At 44.9% G+C, this 20,829-nt stretch overlaps 1 protein-coding gene across 1 annotated transcript in view; it reads left to right on the top strand.

Moving 5' to 3' along the window:
* The first annotated feature begins 12,033 nt into the window (after positions 1-12,033).
* The window catches only part of Tafa4 (TAFA chemokine like family member 4), a 159,269-nt gene continuing 150,473 nt past the window's right edge, over positions 12,034-20,829 (top strand). The window contains exon 1 of the mRNA XM_050149405.1: positions 12,034-12,160. Coding sequence (XP_050005362.1) covers positions 12,043-12,160 — 118 coding nt within the window. The 5' untranslated portion in view covers positions 12,034-12,042. The remainder of the gene's footprint in view (positions 12,161-20,829) is intronic.

Raw genomic sequence — 20,829 nt, 5'->3', positions numbered from 1 at the left:
TCATTCCCCCCTGCAGCATGCGGTGGTCATAAATGAGAGCTTGGTGGAGGAGTCAGCCATGTGATACCACTCTTGATACACCGGTAAAAACACATCTGTCGCCTGTATCCTTCCTCAGCACATGCTTTAGCCTAAGGACTTTATTAATCCTTGTCTTCTTTCAGAATTAATTTGCCAGAGAAAGGTACCATTGGCCGTGTAGCCTAACGTGGAAAAGCTGGCTGCAAATGAGCAAAGACGCTCAATGCAGTTCTTTTCTTTTTTACACAATTGGATCCTTCCTATTTTTGACTGGAGACCTGGTGTGTCCTTCTGTGTAGGCAGGTTTTCTTCCAGAGTCTCTGGTGGTGGTTGGTGAGGCGGGCACCACAGGACTGCCTTTTCCCCTCCACTTCTACTCATAAGACCCCTTTGGGCTCCCCAAAATGATGCTGTGTATTTGTGAACTACCTTTCTACCTCCATCATCCTCTGTCCTGAGTGGGAACAGTGCGGAAAAACGATTTAGCACGCTTGGAGACTCTGCAACATCTTAACCATGGCAGCTAGCACTGTTCTGCCTTGCACCTGGTACCCAAGGGCTGTGAATAGAAGCCGCCCGGCTATCCCAGTAGATACTAGCCCTGGAGGTCGGAGTGGTGGTGAATCTGTAAACAGCTAATGGCTGTGTCCTCACCACTCTGGTGCTGATGCAAGAGGCCCTTGGAGACCTTCCCCACCAGTGGCCATCAGGAGAGGCAACTCGGACTGTTTACTTGTAACTAAGCCAGATTCTGCCTTGTTAGATGCTTGCAAAAATGCGCCTGGATGGGACTGTGTCAGGTAATAATTATAAATGGGTGCATAGGAAAAAAAATCTTTTTATTCCCTTATTTACTTATGCTTTGTTTGGGTGTTGAATTTCTTCACAGAAGCCAGCAGAAGTAATATGGTCTTTGTACATGCCACTCAGCTCTGGTGTGTTTCCCCTGAAATGTCCTAGAGTTCTGATCAGAGATGCAGCTGCTTTCACACCTTTGATAAAACAGTGGCTCAGACCCTCACAGCCTGTATAATTCTTACAGATATTGTATATGTGTGGGGTATGTATGTATGTATGTATGTATGTATGTATGTATGATCTATCCATGCACCACAGAGGAAAATCCAGTTCTCTTCTTCCTCCACGTGTGTTCCATGTTTCAAACTCAGGTTATCAGGCTTGGCAGCAAGTGCCTTTGCCCACTAAGCCATCTTACTGGCCCAGTAAGAGTTTTAAATAATAAAACAGGCAGGCCTCCTTTGGGGTTTGGAGGATCAGGCGCAGTGTTCAAGGTATGAACTCTTCTGGCTTGGGAAAACGATGGTGTCAATCATATTTAACATATCTGAGAAGTGGAAGCCTTTCCACTGTGAACCTTATTTTGATGTTTCTGACAATAGCCGATTGAACGACTAGTTCAAAGCATTCCCATGTACGCTCCCCCCGACCCACCGCCACCTTTTCCCATTGCTTTGTACTCACCATTCATTCATTCACCCATTCATTCATTCCTCCCTTCTCATCTTCTCTCAGACCCCACCTTCCCCCCCTCCTGCAAGTCTCCGCCTTTTTGCCTTTTTTCTTTCTTTTCCATGGATCCATTTGAATGAATGAGTTGGAGATATTTATCCCTTTATTCTTTAATATTTCTGAGTATATTTTTTTCAATAGGAAAGACATTTTAAAAACTGCAATATAATCAAAATAAGGAGCTAGAATGTCTATTCAACATTACATCCTCTGTTCAGATTTTATAATTGTCCAAGTAGTGCCCTTGCGTCTGTTTGGTTGTTCATAGCTCATCCTGGGAATGATGAGGAATCCATTTTCCTCGCTCGATATCCAGTGTATAACACATCTTCCTCTTTACTCAGAATAATTCTTACTCTTTCTTTGGGTGAGCGAGTGTTGGTCTTTATGGTCTAGATAATTTTCTTAAGAAAAGCCGAATGCTCCTAACCCCTGAGTGTCTGGGTGTTTTTCAGAGCGGACCCAGGTGTCAGGCCACTCTGCCTGCCCATCTGAAACAGGAACGGCTACGTGTCAGCAGCATAGGTTTTTCAGAATGAAAACAACCTCAGGCTGGGGTAGAGAATGGCGTGTGTGCTGGAGGCGGTGCTGCACAAGAGACTCATTCCCCTGGGAGCTCACCCCGCTAACAGGGAAGGCAGGTAGATCAAGAGAACAGAGAGGCTCAGCCTCTCTATTTCCTTGATAAGAAATCAAGGGCAGGCAGCATTCTTTGCTGTGTAACACGGAAATAAATTAAACATCTGAAGAATAGTCTCCTTGGCCCGGAAACCTCAAAGTTTCTCAGTATTGGGAAACACGAATAGACATTCTCCTCTCTTGTGAAAAACAAAAAAAAAAAACAAAAAAAAAAACAAAAACCCCGCCTGTCTCTGTCGAATGTCACCGTGTCAGGTGAGAGAAGAAAAGCCCAGCATCCAAATGCTGTCTCTGCCTTTCCAGTGCTCTGAGAGTGACCAGGCGGCGTAAAGCATTTTACAACATCATAGCCTCAATGTGGGCAGTGTCTTTCAATCCCCGAGAATTCGGAAAACTCTCTAAAAATAAGTGAGTTTTGAAGCTGACTGATGGCAATGGTGGTGCCTACTGCGGGGTGGGGTAGCTCATTTGGTGGAGTGTTTACTTAGCAAGAGCTGAAGCTCTGGATTTGGTCCCCAGGACCACATAAAACTGACTTCGGTGCATGTTTGTATCCGCTGGGGTTGTGGAGGCAGGAGGATCAGAAGTTAAAGGTGATCCTCGGCTCCATCCTGAGTCCAAGCCCAGCCTGCATTACAAAAACAAGGGTGTCACAGTTGGCATGCCCCCCTAATGGATGCTTGGGGGCTGTGCATGGCAATCTGACCTGGAGTCGCCTTGTGTAAAATTGAACTCCAGGTACCTTGTCTGGCATGTGAACTATGCTAATGTGAGTCTCTTCACCGACCGTACATTTTTATTTTTATTTTTTGAATTTTGAAAACAGATTGCTCAGTGGTTCATTCTGTGTGAAGAAAACAAGATAAATATTAGCCAGGAAAGGTCACCGTTGTTTCCAGTATGTGAAGGGTTGGCTCTGATGGCTTATGTGATACATTATTTCCCAATAGCAGAAGGTCGTGTCATGCCCTTGGGTGGACACGACAACAAAGATGCTTCATAAAGTTGCAGGACCTGGGACATGGGTTTCCCGAGGAACTCATATCGACGCAGCGCTCAAAGCCGTTTTCCTTTTGTGGAGTGGCTTGTTCCTGGCACAGCCCCACAACCCTCAAAGGGGTTGGCCTTGAAGTTCATCACCTGAAAGTCCCTCTCATCAAACTGGGGAATTACCTTTGAATTATCTAAAGAAGAAAAATAGTCTCCCTCAGGCCTGTCGGTGCATTTGTAATAGATTCATGAGGATCCCAAAGTAGTGAGGCAGCATTTAAAAAACCATTTTGATATTTGCAATACTACATTTATTATGGACCTTAACCATTAGGTTTTTTTTTTTTTTTTTTTTTTAGTGCAGGTGACTGTTTTTCTTTGTTCCTTGGGGAGGGGTATATTTCCCGCAGCTATGTACAAGGCTGAATGCACATTCTAGGGTCTATTTTGTTTTTCAGATGCTTTGGGTTAGGGTTGTCCTTTCTATTTTATGTAGCACTGGAGACTAAACCCAGGGCTTCGTGCATGCTCGCAAAGCACTCACCACTGGGCTTTTTCTGGTGCTAGATCACTCAGCGCTCTCTCTCTCTCTCTCTCTCTCTCTCTCTCTCTCTCTCTCTCTCTCTCCCTTGGTTCCATTACTTGGAAAAGCTCTGGTGCATTTGAGTGCCAACTACGGACTTACTTGAATTCTTTATAATTTGGTACAATGAGTTATGTTGAAAAGATCTTTGCTGCATGTCTCCCATTAACATTTTTCAAAAAGGAGCCTTGAAGATAGTCTAGTGTTATCCCAGGTGTCAGTCATCCAGATCTAGGGATTCAGATCTTTAGAAAGACTGACCTGTTCTGTGAGCTTTAGTAGACTGTATACCCTTCAGGACTGATTGTCTCAAATTTCCTTTTTGTTCCATGGTCAGTGAGATGAGGACTGTGAAACTGTGTATCTCAAATGATTTGGGTCCCTCTGTCAAACATTGAATTGCTGTCTTGCTGAAAACAATTTCTGTTTTAAATATGTATTGTATAGGGCTAGGGGGATTGCTCAAATGACCTAGAAGGACTTGAAATGGATCCCTGGAACCCATTCTACAAAAATAAAAAAGATTTTTCTGGGTGATGGTGGCACACACTTTTAATCCCTGCACTCAGGAGGCAGAGGCAGGTGCATCTCTGTAAGTTCAAGGTCAGCCTGGTCTAGAGAGCAAATTACAGTACAGACAAGGCTACACAGAGAAACCCTGTCTCATTCCTCCCACTTCACGAATAAATGTGGTAACATGGTGCTTGTAATCCTAGCTTTGGGGAGGTGGAGAGAGATGTATTCTTGGGGTTTTCTGGCCAGCCAGTCTTACCTACTCAGGGGCTTCCAGGCCAGTGAGAGACCTTGTCTAATAAACAAAAAAGATGACACCCAAGGAACAACACCTGAGGTTGTCCTGTGTATCCATGTAGTGGCATTTCATTTCTATTTTAATAAATAAGGCTTGCCTGAAGATCAGAAAGCAAAACAGCCCCACTCGTCAGCCTTACAGACCAGGCAGTGGTAACACACACCTTTAATCCCCATAGTCATAATAGTTACCTTAGAAACCAGGTGGTGGAGGCCTTTAATCCCAGTGGTGCATACCTTCAATACCAGAACTAGAGAGGATTATAAAATGGAAGGAGGCAGCTCTCAGTCTTAGTCTTATTCTGAGATTCCTAGAGGCAGGTTCGCCATTTCAGACTGAGGTAGAGGTAAGAGCCGGTGGCTGGTTGTTTTGCTTTTTCGATCTTCAGGTTGAACCCCGATATCTGTCCCTGAAATTGTATTAATCATGCTTTTTTTTGCACCCAACATAGGGCATGAATTTACAAAAAAAGCTGTTTTCCTGAGGCATTTTAGACACTAGCCCAAGCCAGAACTGGGATTAGTAATTGGAACCCAAACCTAGCCACCTCGGTTTGGGAGAAGTGCTAGAGCCCTAGCAGCCATCCAGTCTGGCTTAGCTTCCTTTCCTGCTGCGCCCATCCTTGCTGCCACCCCATGAAGCACCCACAAGTCTTCCCATGGTGCCACATAGCTTCCTGTGCTTCTGGCAGTCCTGCATCTTGCCCCCAGCCCCACTTGCATGCAGCTCCCACAAAGCTTGGTACCTAGAAAACTACTCCCACATTTAAAAAAATGAATTTTGGATGTTTGTCTTTGTTTAGAGCGTTGGTTACAAGTCGTTATGGACAATGGTCAGGAAAAAAGCTAAACAAAGGAGACAAGATTCAGAGTTCTTGTTTTGAAAAGAAAAGAAAGGGGGAAGTTCTGTGGGACAATGCTCTTGTGCCCTGTAAAGATTTGCTACTCATACTGGTTTAATAAAATGCTGATTTTCCAGTAGCCAGGCAGAACTATAGGCATGGCAACCAGACTAGGAGAATTCTAGAAAGAGGAAAGGCTCTGTCTGCAGTCGCCACCCAGATACAGAGAAAGCAAGATGAGAATGCTGCACCGAGAAAAGTATCAAGCCATGTAGCTGAGCATAGATAAGAATTATGGGTTAGTTTAAGTTGTAAGAGCTAATTAATAATAAGCTTGAGCTAATAGGCCAAACAGTATGTAATTAATATTAAGCCTCAGAGTGGTTATTTTGTAAGTGGCTTTGGGAACAGGAGGGACAGAAACTTCTGTCTACACATCCATGTGGATATATGATGCGGCATAATAACCAGGCTAGCTTAATATGAAATGGTAAACTTTAATGATGAAATAGCTTACAACACCAGGGATCCAGCGATGAAACCGGAAGTACAAAAGGGACCGACGGGGCTCACGCCCAGATTTATACGTAAACATTCGTCCGAGGCGAACACGCCCTATTAGCCTGGGCTTCCCCTACAGATATACATACATTCCAACACACCTACTACACATGTGCATGCAAATGTATGCATGAGTGCTTACATGCATTCACGCCTACTTATATGCATTTACACATGCACATATACCAGCTTACATGTGTGCACACAATGCATGAAACACATAACTTCTTATATATCTACAGAAATACCAATACACTTACTTACTTACAAAACCAAACAAAATTGTCTATAGTGTGAACTAGCATTGAGTCCTCAATGCCCCTTGGCTAACATTACCAATGAGGAAGAGTTTGTTCATTCGTGTGTCTGCTGCAGACGTCATGGTAGAAAGTGCTATTTTACTCCCAGACACATTTAATGCTAATTGATCCCCATTTTTCTTCTTTCTGTGTCTTTTAAAAACAGGTTTTCTAAGCTGAAGCAGTTTTTGGGAGCTGCCAATATGGTTGGTCTCAGCTACGAAGCATTTGCGGCCACACTGCAGAACATTCTGGAGTAACTGTGTTTGACTGGAACCATACCTTGTGAACTCTCTAAGGTAAAATAGTTAAATTGGTTTTAGTAGTCACCAAGTAGTCGAGAGTTGATGAGGTTTTCTGGAAGCCTTTAAAAAGACATTTAGAAATTTGGATAATTGTCAGGCTGGGTGGTGGTGGTGCTCATATTTAATGCTAGCACTCAGGAAGCAGAGGCAGGAAGATCAGTCTTCGAGTTTGAGGCCAGCCTGGTCTACAGAGCAAGTTCCCAGACAGTCAGGACTATTACACAGAGAAATCCTGTCTTGAAGGAAAAACAGGAGAGCTGTCATTCTTTTCATTTTAGCACTGTCTTTGAAATGAAGTCATTTTAATGTGCAAAATCCTCTGGCACATTTCACGGGGAGAAGAGGAGGCACAGAATTACGTCTGAGTATCTCTCCTGCCTACCTCGCTGTCCAGCCCTGGCATTTCTGTATGGAACCACAGCATCTTTGGGCAGGGTGTGGGGGTGATATGGGAAGAGTGTCTCACTATGTAGACCAGGCTGGCCCTGAGCTCACAGAGAACAAACTGCCTGCCTCTGCTTCCCCAGTGCTGGTGAGAGGCATGTGTCCCATACCTGGCACTCACAGCTGTTGTTTAGCAAACACTTGTTTTAGGAGCAGAGGAACCTGATATCTAGAACGGGTTCCTGTAAGGATCTGGCCGAGGAACCCCGGTGTAGGATTTGGAATGTCTCTTCTGGGTCTTCTTATTTGGGGGACTTGTTTGGATTCAACAGGAAAATAGAAATCTTTCAGGATAATGTGAGGCAGAGGGCAGTGAACACAGGGGACTAGTTACACATGTGCTAGATCAGAGATGCTGGGCAGATGATCAGAGCAGCCCAGCATCCAGACTTTGGGAAGCCAGGTTGGTACAGCCCCCTCTTGAGTGTGGGAGGTACCATGGTTAACAGGGAGTCACCTCTTTGAATAGGTTCTAAGCACAGGGCAAAGGCAAAGGGTTTGCAGATGTAATTAAGATTTTAGCTAATTGACCTGGAGTTTGATAGCATGTGCTTGTCCTCCACCCAACCGAGTTATTCAGGTGAACCCTAAAATGGGACTGTGATTTCTTTGGAAGAATAGTTATGACGAGACAGGGCTGGGAGAGTCCACCCTTCAAACCTTTAGGAACCCGAGAAAGCTCCTGGTCAGCGTTATAACATGGCGATCTCAAAAACAAAGGCCAAGGACATGCTTTCCAGTATCCCAGGGACTCATTTTCTGGTAGGGCCTCTAGCTGAGGACCTTCCTTTCCTGGTCCAAGGGTGCTGGGGAATTGAACCCGGGACTCTAAGGTTCTCAGGCCTCCAGCAATGACCAAAAGACCCATGCCAGACTCCCAACTTCCAGGAACCGAGCTCCTAGTTTTGACTTAATGTCAGCTGGTAAGTTTAGTCATTTGCTTCAGAAGTCCTCAGCACTCTCTTCATGGAGAGAACCTTGGCCCCTCACTGCCTTGGAGGGTCTGCATGAAAACACAGGGTCCCTGTCCTCTGCCTCAGAGCACATGCCTAAAGGGGGCCTAAGCCCTGGAGCAGCTTGAAAGGTTTCAAAGAAACCACTATGTGGGCCTCATGCCGATTTGAGATGCTGTGGTTTATCAATTATGTAAACCTTAGGAGAAGCAAAGAGAATGAAAATTTCACATTTGATCTCGTTGTTGTCGAGACGGTGTCTTTTGTAACTCAGGATGGCCTTGGACTTACTATTTAGCTAAGGATGATAGAAGACTTCAGGCCCTTGCGCCTTCACTTCCCCAGTGCTAGGCTAACAGGGATGCACCATCACGCCTGGTTTTACATGATGCTGGAAACCGAACCCTGGGCTTTGTGTATGCTAGGCAAGGACTCTACCAACTGCAACACCTTGATCAACTTTCGGTGGAATATTCTCTCTCGTACAGAGCAGTTTAAGTTCCAACTGTTAACTGAACAACTGCCACTAATCTAATTGTTTCAAAGGCGTTTTCCTCTTATTCTAGGGTTGAGAATTGAGAGGACTGTAAGCGGGGCTAGCAGGGCCTTAGGCACTAGCCAGTGTAGGTGGGGGGGGGCATGGAGACCCATCTCTAGGGAACGGCCATTTCCTGGAAAAGCTGTTCCTCAGAGTTCCAGCAGGAATTTTTCAAGGAAATGGATTCTGGTCTTCAGTCTGCACATTTTATATGTGGACAACCAGTTTGTCTTAAAAATAGTACAGATGGGGCCGAGGCAGAGACAGGTGGATCTCTTTGGATTCAAGGCCAGCCCAGGCTATGTGTGAGAGTCTCAATAATAATAAAAAAGAAATTATATAAACAAACAAAACAATTGCAGGAAGGATCAAGTTTCTTATTTTTTTATTTGTAGCAATTAGTGATTCAAACAGAGAACACTTGAACATATCTGCAGAGTGGAGTTTAGTTCCCTATGACCACAGAACAAATGAGCTCACTTAGCAGCTCCTAGGGGCTTGGCAACAGTTTGAAAGGGCGAGAAGTCAATGCTATGTGTCACCTTTAACTTGGACGTCTTCAGAGATGATCTGAGAGTCTCATCTTGGCCTAGCTGCTTCAAAGGCAGACTTGGTTGCAGATCCATGAGCAATGCGACATCTTTTTTAAATGATGCATCCGACCGAAATATGAAAGTCTGAGGGAAAGGGCTGGGCTAGAACCTGTGCCTGGAAGTGCTTGCTGGGGCTTCTGGGACTGAGATGTGGCTCTTTGCAGACATCTCTGGGTCAGCTGCCAGCTGGCATCCTTGAGGGATTTTCCTTTGACTCCTCTGAGTGTTACCCAAATGGTGATCCAATCCCACCTGCCAGGTTTTGCCTCTGCCCAAGAGTGGCTATGATCTTCACAGGTCCCACTATTACCATGAACTCTGCCTTCTCAGACTGATCACCTGCCGATCTCAGATATCTGTAAAGAATTCTATCTGTGTCAATGTATACAGACATTTTTCTTTTCAGTATTTCTCAGACATCGCAGAAAGGCAGCGATGGCTGTAGCTTTGATATCATTTGGGGAATCACAAGTAATCTAGAGATGATTTTTAAAGTGGACAGGAAGTATGAGTCTATGTAGAAAGTTGCAGTTATACAGGAGTGGGATAATGTAGGAGGTGTATGGGTTTGTGCTGAAGAGGAGGTCTTTGGCTACACAGGAGGTTTGCAGTACCGGAGGTAGTGTGAGATTATACAAGAGTGGTAAGCGTGTAGGGGAGACGTGCTGGTGTATGGATGGAGGTAAGGATACAGAGGAGGTGTGAGATATAGGGGAGGTACCGTAGAGGAGGTTATACAGAAGATATGTGTGTCTACAGGAGGTGTGTGCTTGTATGGGGGAGCGCGGTTATAGAAGAGGTGCGCTGCTTGTTACAGAGGACGGGTGCATGTGTACAAAAAGTGTGTGGTTAGGAAATGTGAGTTTATATAGGAAGTATGCAGCTATATAGGAGGTGCATGCTTGTATAGGGGTATGCACTTGTACAGGATGGGTGACATTATATAGCAGGTGTGCAGGTTGTAGGCAAATGCTGCCCTAATTCTTGGGAGGGACTGGAACAATACTGTTTCAGGTATCTGGGAATCAATTGGCAGAGTTCTAAGGCAGGATTGTACATAAAGAAGGCTTCCTTGGTCCACTATGATAGTAGATACTATGAGACATGTGCCAGGCCTAAATTAGTGAGTGCATATCAGGTGTTTTGACTTTTGCTGTACAAGTCAGCTGAGAGGCTGGAGAGAGAAGCCTTGTAACCAGAGACCATGCTTTCATTTCCCTGCTTCCCAGACCGGAATAACCACACAGAAACTATATAAATTACAACAGTGTTTGACCAATGGCTCAGGCATGTTTCTAGCTAGCTCTTACACCTTAAATTAACCCATTTTTATTGACTTAAGTATTGCCACAAGGCTGTGGCTTACTAGTAATATTTTGGCATCTTTCTCTTTCGGCTGCTATGTGAAGTCTCTCTGACTCCGCATTCTTCCTCCTCTATCTCTGCTTGGATTTCACACCTCATTATATTCTGCCTTGCCATTGGCCAAAGTAGCTTCTTTATTAACCAATGGTAGTAAAACATATTCACAGCATACAGAGGGGAATCCCACATCATCTAATCTTGCTTGGGACCTGAGTTCAGTTTCTAGCACATGCGTAGGAGCTCACAACTGCCTGCAGTTCCAGTTCGAGGGGATCTGTATTCACACCTCTCTCTCTCTCTCTCTCTCTCTCTCTCTCTCTCTCTCTCCCACCCCCTCCACACATATGCATGACATGCACACACACATACACACCTTTTTAAAAGGTCATTTTAAAATTCAAAGTAGAAATAGTAAATCAAATTTAATTTCCTTACAATAGTTAGGAAGATATAAAGTAGGAAGTCAGAATAGAGCATTTTGATAGTCCTTTATCCTTGTGAGTGAGAGAGAGAGAAAGAGAGAGAGTATATGTGTGTGTGTATGTATAGGTGTGCTGTTGTGGTACATGTGCTCACGAATGTGCAAATATGTGTGCCTGTGTACATACAAGCAGAGGGAAGACACTGGATGTTCTCTATTATAGGCTGGCAGCCAGCGAGCCCCAGGGAGCCTACAAGATCTGCCCCCTTCTCAACATTGGGGTTGCAGGTGTATGTGTAGCATATTTGCCTTTTTTCTTGGGTGCTGAGGGACCAGTTCAGGTCCTCATCTTGCACAGCTAGTGGCATCGCTACTGAGCCATCTTTTTAGCCCCTGCTGGTCCTTTTGTTTGCTTATTTTTGTTTTAGAATAGAGGATCTAACCAATGTGAGAGGAATTATTTTAGGGAACTCTTGATACTGTCCATGCATATGAGAGTAATTTATTTTTATTTCTATTTGTTCCATAGTTAAGCCTAGCTTGAACTCACTAAATAGCCAATGATGACTTTGAACTCAGTATGCTCTTGAGTCCTGAAATTAAGGTGTGAGTTACCAAACCTGATGCTTTTTTTATACTGGCCTGTTTTCACCTGAGTCCATGATTTGTATAATGAACTGTGTATCACATCTGGTGCAGAGGGTCTTAATATACAGACTAAGAACCCCAAGTTTTTGGGTCACATATGCACATTCTTTTGGGTTTATTCAGACCTAGAGAGCCTGTGTACTCACTTTGAAAATGGTTCTTTGTTCTATGTTTTGAGATACGAGAGAATATGACCTCATGTTTTATCAGGGCAACTTTCACTGTTACTTGGAGATTCCTAAGCAGACTCTCACCAGGCATGGTGTTAACTCACAGGACTCTTAGTTATGAAAGGCATTTGTTGAAAGCAGAGTCTGTGGTTGGTGCAAATTGAAGCTTGCCAGGTTTATAGTTTCCTTGGGGGAGGGAGGATGGAGTCACACCTTGAGTTCCTTCACCGTTGATGTCCTTCACTGGCTCCTCTCTGTTTCCCTGTGCGGGGTGGGACAAAGAGCTTGGCCTATCTCACCCTCACGACTGAGGCCTTGTTTCTCCCCAGGATGAGAGTCTGTGCTAAATGGAGGCTGCCGCTGTCACCCTGGCTGCTCATGGCCTGTGTGCTAATGGTCTGCTGTAAGCTGTCGTCCGCCACGAGCCAGCACCTCCGGGGACAGGCAGGTAAGCCCTTTATTATGTACTGCTGAGGTCAATTAATACAATGCTTTGACACACCGGAGTCCACGCTTCAGACACAGGTGCTTGACAAAAGTTTGACTGGCGTGTAAATAACGGTAGAGCCACGGACAGATAGGGCCCAGTGGCTTATGCTGGAGCAGGGCTGTGCTGGATGTCTTCGCTAGGTCTTGTCCAGGCTCTCCTTTGAGTTTTAACTTTGATTTTCATGGGTGTGCTTTTGTGTTAGTAGTGCTTTTTCTCTGAATGTCAAGAAGTCTGTAGCACTCTGTGTGTGACTGAGCGTGTGAGCACACACACAGGCGCTCTTGTAGCTGCCCGAAACTCAGGGTCAGGTGACACAGGGCTGTCCTAAGAGGACCTGTCAGCTAACTCAAGACCCTCCTGAGACACCTGGAGAAAATAAGTTGAATGAGGGACATAATGAAGGAGAGAAGAAAAGAAATGACAAAAATAAAGAAAACAGCCAGGGTAACCTTTGCATTTTCATGGCCCGTAAAGGGAAGTGTGTCTAAACATGGAGAGACAGCTGTTCTGGTAATTTCTAGTGAAATTCATGTCTGTGTATTGCCGTTTAAAGTTAATTTTATAGCGTTGTGTGAACTAACAGGCATCATGGTGTAACTGTCATGGTTTTATAGCGCTGTGCTTTGTGTAGCGTTGTCCTCAGCTACCCTCTTGTGACCCTTTCAGCTTCTCTCATCACCCTCTCCCTTCTCTGCAAACAGCCCCTCCTGCTTCCATGTCACACGGGCATCTCTGCAGGACTCCAGGTGTACTTAAGAAGTCCAATTCTGTATAAGAGCTACAATGTGACATTTGTCTTTCCTCCTCCAGTACTGTCCCTCTATTCTCCTGAGCTCCCTGGCAGTATTTCCCATTCTGGCCTTTTGTCTGCCTCCTTATCCCTCACGAAGGAACCCTTGGTCTCCTCCTTCCATGATGTGATGCTGTGTGCCACAACAGGCCCAGGAAATGATCCAGATCACTATGACTTAACCCCTCAGGTGCCATCTGGAGTTCCAAGATGCCGAGAGGTTTTGGTTCCTGACTGAAGGCATGTAGGAAAAGTCCATAGTGAGGTTACTGCAGGCCACAGCATAAGTGGATGAAAGTGGTCACTGGAGTCATATGTAATGTGAGACGAGCTAAGGCAGTGGGTATGATTAACTGCAATATTGTCAAATATGCAATATTGTCAATTACTCAATATTGTCAAATACGCAATATTGCTTTTTTTCTTCTTTAGTATTGGGGGCTGGACCTATCACCCCCAAGCACTCTACCACTGAGCTATATCTCTAGCACTTTTCATCTTTGTTTACAAACCACAGGCTACGACTTATCATCCAAATGAATCTCCTGGCTGCCAGATCAAACTCTGGAAATTGCAGGCTGAACAAATAAAACAGCATGTGTCTGATAAGGATAAAACACCAAGACTCCAGCTGACTCACAACTTAACCTTTGTGATACAGGGGGATGCTTATTTCTCACTTTCTTTGGGGTTTTCCAAGCCATGCTGGCTCAGGAGTAGAATATACTTAGCCTGGGAACACAAGTGATGATAAAAATGGCCTCCAGAAAAATACTTCTCCTTTTGTATCATGCATCTATATTGATATATGAGGATTTATATTTAAGCGTAGGTTCTGCATGTGAGAGAGTACATGTTTTGAGCAGTGATCTTGCAATGTGTTCTATTGCTATATAAGCATTTTTTCTTATTGATGTGACAGAATGTTGGACAAACACAGCTTAAGGGATGATAGAGGATAGAGGAGATATAGTTCATCAGGTGGGAGAAGCTGGCAGCAGGCATCTCTATGGCAGTGGGAACATGAGGCAAATGTTCACATCTCAGTGGCTCAGGAAGCAGACAGAGAAAGGGCTGGAACCAAGAAAGGGCTGTAAAGTGACCTTACCTAAAGTGACTCACTTCTCCTAGCTGGGTCCCATCTTCTAGTGGTACCACAAATTTCCCAAAGATCACCACCAAGGTGGGAATCAAGTGTTGCAAACATATAACTGAACACAAAGCTTGTGAGGAACCTTCCAAGCCACACTATTGCCCATATTACCCCAAACATTTGAGGCTCAAGTAGTCTTCTTGATTCAGTCTTCAGAGTAGCTGGGACTCCTATTGTACTTGACTCTGGGCAGGAAGACTGTGAGTTCAAAGTCAGCCGGCACTATAGAGACAGACCTTGTGTCTCCCCTGCCCCTGAGAAACTATAAAGTGTGAGCCTTAAATTATATACACATCGGAAGTGTAAATGCCCCTGTCCACAGACTTCTATGTCTGGGAAATTGGAATGATGTCCACGCCCAGACAGAGACCACACCATGCTTTTCCCCTCTCCCTTACTCTGACATGTTAAGGGTGGCTACAGTTTTAGGCTCTAGATAATTTCTTAAATCTCTCACAACTCAATTTTCTCCCCTCAAGTGACAGTTTGATGATGAGAAAAATAATGATTGAAGTTTTGAGGAATCAGCATAGAATCAATACCACTAGACTGTCGTGGAGTGTCTACAGGTAGTTGGTATTGTACTGTGTGTCTTTTGATGAGTTCATTTAGGGGGCCAGAGAGTTTGAAGTCATTGATCTTATCTGTTTAACGCACATCTCTTTTCTAGAATAGAGCTTGGTAAAATATGGCAGTGGGTGCATTATCAACAGATTTCCAGGCACCAGGCTGGGGTGGGGGATGTTGAGGAGAGATAAAAACTTTAAGGAAGGTGACTGGGTAAGCGGCTGGCTCAGTTGATTAAGTGTTTGTCGTGCAAGCAAGAGGACCTGAGATTGGACCTCCCATCAGACAGTATTCGTCCCTAGAAGCCCAGGGCTAGAGTGGCATAGACGGGCAGATTCTGGGGGGGGGGCAGATTCTGGGGGCTTGCTGGCCAGGCAGGCTTCTTGAACCAGGAAGCTCCAGGTTCAATGAGAGAGAGGGTCCTGTTTCAAACAATAAGGTGGAAAATAATTGAGAAAAACACTTGATGTTGACCTCTGGCCTACAGCGGGCGTGTATACACACCCACACAAATTGCACAAATTAAACCACACATTCTTGCATGCATGCATGCATGCCTGCACACACTCACACATGCACACAAACACACTTGAAGAAAATAGGTGTGGTAGTTTGAATGTCATTGGCTTCCATAATCTCATAGGGAATGACATTACTGTGAAGTGTGGCTTTCTTTGTTGGTCTAGGTATGACCTTGTTGAAGGAAATGTGTCACTGTGGAGGTGGGCTTTGAGGTCTCATACATGCTCAAGCCATGTCCAGTATCTCAGTCTACTTCCTGTTGCCTGTGGATCAACATGCAGCAGCTTCTTCTCCAGGACCACGTCTGCCTGGTCTGCCTGCACACTGCTATGCTCACTGCCATGATGATAATAGACTGATCCTCTGGAGCTGTAAACTGCCTTCTCAATTCAGTCTTTTCCTTTAGAAGAGTTGCCGTGGTCACAGTGTCTGTTCACAGCAACAGAAACCCTAACCAAGACAATAGGCTGAAGTCAAACTTCCCATTTTATCTGTAACAATCCTTATTTTATGTATAACTTTAAAGTCAAGAAATAGACAACTCTATAGTTAACTCTAAATTAAGAGCAGAATTGTTCCCAAGAAGGGCAGATGGCATCTTCCATTGTAGCAGAAGTTGGACTATTAGAAGCCATGGTAAGGGAGATTGCACAAAGCCTTGGTTAAGCCTGCTGGAGAAATAGCAGCCATAACCTGGGATTTCTATATGGATAGGTTCCTTTGGCTTCTCGGCACAGATGCCCATTTGTGTTCTCTGACTGTTGGAAGTCCTCTATGGTTAATCTCTGGAATTCTAATGCCTATCATCATATATATAAATGGCCACAAGGGAATCAGGGCTCAGCTCTGCCTCACAGGGACTGTGATTTGCAGGCGAGGTTTGTTCTACCTGGACAGTCATCTTTTGAGGACAAGCCATGGAGACTTCCACATTCCCGCTTTGACCTCCACACTGCCGTGCATCTGCCCAGAGTGAGGGCTCCTGAATCCCATCTTAAGTCTTACTCTTTTGAAGGTCTCAGAAGCTGTATCCCATTCCTGTAATGTAGTGAATATTAAACTGTTTATGAATAGGCTGCCTATTTTCATTTGTCACCAAGTGGCTTGCTGTATAGTTTTATGCCGGTGGTAAAAATCCCAAATCATTTAGGGAAGTATGAAAGAGGTCTTTTTGTTGGCTGTATATGTGTACACATATAAGAATATGTGTGCACACTTGGATATGTGCCATGCACTCTATTTTGTAACCTACTCTCATCCATTTCACAGTAGAGTCTGGAAGTCTTCTGATCTGGGTGTTTGTTGGCATCTACTCCTCTGTGGGGCACTGTACGTTCATCTAGCATTCGGGCACAGCTTCAGTTATTGGGTTGCCCCAGTGTGGGCGAGTTTGCCATCAGATTTGCACAAGGACACACCTCCTGACTGAGAAAAAACTGTGCTAGTGGATTGGCCAAGTTAGTGATGTGAAGGTGTTAATGAGTTTCAGTTCACTGGGACAAACATACAAAACAAATGTTTTTTTCAACAAAAATGTCATTCTTTTTGCTCATGAGCTGCAGGTGAATATTCCGGTTGCCTCCATCAACAGTGGTTTTTGGGGGGCCCATGGTATGTGGGAACTCTTCAGCTCTCAGGTACAGATGGTTTCTGAGGAGACAAGGGAGGCCAGGAAGGGCTGGCTTGGGAAGTGGCAATGGGACAGGCTGAGGTGTAGATAGCATGGCTTCGCTTTCTTGCCATTGGCTGGGGCTTAGACACCTGACCATACCTGCCTTTAAGTGGGGAGGAATGGAGCGTACTGTAGCTGCAGGCCCAGGAAGAAGAGGTGAACGTAAGTTTTGCTGAGCCCAAGAGTGCCTTCTAGAACCTTCCAATGTATTCACACTTCCAGGGGCAGTGCCAGCAGTGAGAGCCAATGTTCCCCAAATCCTCTCTATGTCTTTGGGCACTGTTGTCCTGAATTTTCCAGTACTGTAATGGAACTTGGTGTCTGTGGGCTTGCATATCTCCGTGTCTTCATCTTTGTCTCTGTCTCTCTCACCAAGATGTAAGATGTTAAAGGTCTATTCTTATCCTGTATCTATTTTTCTATTGGCTTCATCCCTTGTTTACTCTTGTTGACTCATGGAAGCGCTTATTAAAATTGAGGACCCAGTCCCAGAGCATTGGGATTGTCCTCGTCCTTGATCCTTCTCCCGCAACTCCTGTTCTATCTTATACATTCTCCTCCCCAACCCCAGTGACCACCAGGAGAAGAAAGCAGCCCTTACCTACAGTGGTTCTGTGGTATTAAAATTTCTATTTATTTAATGTGCTTGGGTGTTTTGCCTGCATGTCTGTCTGCATACCATATGCATGCACTGCCTTCAGAAGCTAGAATCTTCTGGGACTGGAGTTACAGATGGTTGAGAGGTGCCATGTAGGTTCTGGAACTCAAACCTGGGTCTTCTGGAAGAGCAGTCAGTGCTCTTAACCACTGAGTCATCTCTCCAGGCCCATGTGGCATTTTCTTACTGTTCAGCCCTCATATGATGGGGAATTGAGGGTCCAGGAGAGGTGAGCGCCGTGTGCCATGATGCTGTGAACCTCGTCTATCCTCACACCTGGGAGTGTGTCACAGGACATCTGACAGTGGGATCTAGTTACAGGCACCTTGTTAGGATGGTCCAGAAAGCCTCCTGACTGTGTCCCAGGGATATTAGCTGGTAATGGGGTATCAGGAATTGCTCAACGACTTAACTGCACAAGAAGAGGCAGTTTATGATGAGATATTACACTCCTGAGGGTAGGTGGCATTAAAAAAAAGTTTCTCCGCCCTCCCAGGGCCCGTTGTACAAAGAACTTGGGCTTTTATACGGGGGGGGGGGTGTACTTCTAGACTGATTTGTGTAGTGCAAGCTTTTTCATGCATATTTTGTTCCACGTAATTCTACACACACCACCGTGTATCTCTTGTCTCATTAGCATCCTTAAGTCTCCACAGAGGGGAGTGTGTTGTAGAATCATAAGAAGGTTACTTCTGACAAGGACTGCCTGCGTGACGGTGCTGGTGGTGCATGCTGGTTTTATCTACCTTGGGGATGTGTCTGTGTGTGGGGGGGCCTTTTGCTTGGCAGACTTGTTTGTGACTTTTTAATCCGATATTGGTGCTTTTTCTCAGCCAATAGCATCTTTTCTCCACAAGAGGGCAGCAAACAGCGACCCAGGAAGGCTGCAGGCTGGGAGGTGGTGAAAGCCAAGAGATTGGTGGAATTAACTCTTTAAAGACCTTCTGACTAAGTTTTGTCCTTTGTAACCATGGTGACATGGAGACACAAAGCTTTATAAATCCGTGGGACTTGTCTCTGGGGATATCCGAATATTTTAATGTAGATTTTCCCTTTAAAGACAGACATGTCTTTAAATTTCTGGTGCAGGTGGATCTGATGCTGGAGATTTGGGCGCTAGGGGTTTCTTTGCTCATTTTCATAGTTCCGTTTCCCCAGAAGATACTGTGTCTGAGTTGGGCCTTCTGACTGAACGCTGTGGTGCCTGCCTGGCGTCTACTCAGTATACTCCTCACAGAAAGACCCAGAAAATCTGGAGTAGTCCTAGCAATCAGGCAGCACAGGAAATTAAGTACTGGGGGGCTGGGGTCCAACATAGCTCGAGTTCTGTCCCATCTTGGTTGTGCGACTATATCCAGGCCATTTAACCCCTCTGAGCGTGCTTTATCAGCTAGACCATGAGACAGTTGTCACGCCTACCTTATGTCAGGTTGCCGGAATGGCTGACTGAGGACAAGCAAGCCGAAGGGCTAGATGAAAGCAAACACATCGGAAGTGGACGCTGTGAGAGGTGCGGAGACGACAGACTCTGGAAGGTTGTGCGCCCGAGAAATGAGCGGAAGCTGTGGGCTCTCTAGGGAGATGTGATCGGTGTCTTCGGAGTTCAAAACTTTATGTTCTATACGGAAAACATCTTGCTTATCAGTGCTTTGGGAAAGCTTATGAGAATGAAGAAAGTAGTTTTTTTTGTTTGTAGAAAAACCAAGTTGCTGCTCAAATTGGAGAAAGAGGGGATTAAAGGCCTTGCTATGTTGGGGTGCAGAGTGGCCCAGGCTAGCCTCGAGTGGCTGGTTGCTAGTTGCAGAAGATGCTGATGGCCAGGGAAAGTCTGCAATGCGTTCCCACCCGGGAGCGAGCCAGGACTACTTGTGTCTGTTGACTGAGGGCACACCGACAGCAGGCACCTCTCCTTTCAGTTGTTTCAATCTTAGGGGAACCCCAACCTCTTTGGGCCGCAGACCCGTCTTCTGGAAGATGAGGATAGAGAAAGAGGCCAAAACTGATCTTCACAGGGTGGTGAGAGGGGTCAGTTAGATTATGTAGGAAGCCCACAGAGCACACAGGCCGACTTTATTAAACACTACCTTCTCTATTTCAACAGGGTTTCCTTCCTGGTGGCTCTGGGTTCTTTATGTGGACAGAGAAATTTCAGTTTCCTGTTGTTTTCTCTGTTATAAATGCCAATACAACACACAGTGTGGTGTTGTTTACCATTATTTTAACTTCGTTTAAATTCTTTGAAGAATACTGGTTGCATTACGGTAGTGTCCTGTGCTTCAGTCACTCTGAGGACACTCTCGGCGTTAACTGGCTCATTTACCCTTACGCATTCTTATGGAAAGCCCGTTTCTTCTAAGATGCCAATTGTGCGGGGAATAGTGTTTCTGTTACACGAGAGTTCTTTGGTGAGGTTCTACTCTACCGTGTTTGTTTTGCCAATGATAAAAGCCGCACATTATGGTTGTTATTATTTCAGTTTTAGTGATTTCCCTGCACTGCTGAAGTTTTGACACTAGAGGGCAGGCGAGGCTTAGAATAGCTGATAGCACCTCCGCGCCCCCTCCCTACGACGTTTTCTGGCCACTTTAAAAAAATACAAAGAAACCACTGTAATTAATTTTACTAAAGCACTTTTAAATCCCATACATTCAAATAATTATCATGTAAACCTGTGACCCTTGTCTCTTGAATAATCAATGACAGGGTGTGTCTAAGAACTGACTATAGAAAATAATTCAAGTTGATGAATTGGGTTCTTTTGTTATTGTTGTTTTTTGTTTGTTTGTTTGTTTGTTTGTTTTTTGAGACAGTGTCTTACTAAGTAGCCTTGGCTGGGCTGGAGCTTGCTATGTAGACCATGCTGGTCTTGAACTCTCAGGGATCCATGTCCCCTCCTTCCTGATTATTCGGACTAGAAGTGCCACCACCATGTCCGGCTAAGGAACTGATTCTTAGCATTCTATTTTTAGGTATCAGAACTACAAGTATTAATATTTTCCTGGCCTCTGGAGTGTATTATTTGTGTCTCTTCATCTCATTAATTCCTCTTATGTGTTATATGTATGATGTCCTCTTCCTTCCTCTTTTTTTCTTTTCTCCTTCTCTAAAGTATCTGCTGGATTTTAGTGCCAGATAAGCAGGGCTTCCACCTCACGTTGTAAAGGGCAGGGAGCGGTTCTGTTTTTAGAGAGTTATGTGTGCGTTTTCTGCAGAAGTAGGTATTTTTTTCTCATTCCTCCCTCCCTCCCTCCCTCCCTCCCTCCCT

The sequence above is a fragment of the Alexandromys fortis genome, unplaced genomic scaffold (genome assembly GCF_014885135.2).
Source record: "Alexandromys fortis isolate MF-2015 unplaced genomic scaffold, M_Fortis_MF-2015_v1.1 scaffold_48, whole genome shotgun sequence".
NCBI lineage: Eukaryota > Metazoa > Chordata > Mammalia > Rodentia > Cricetidae > Alexandromys > Alexandromys fortis.
Note: the sequence above shows the minus strand (reverse complement) of the source record. Positions and strands in the feature narration are given on the sequence as shown.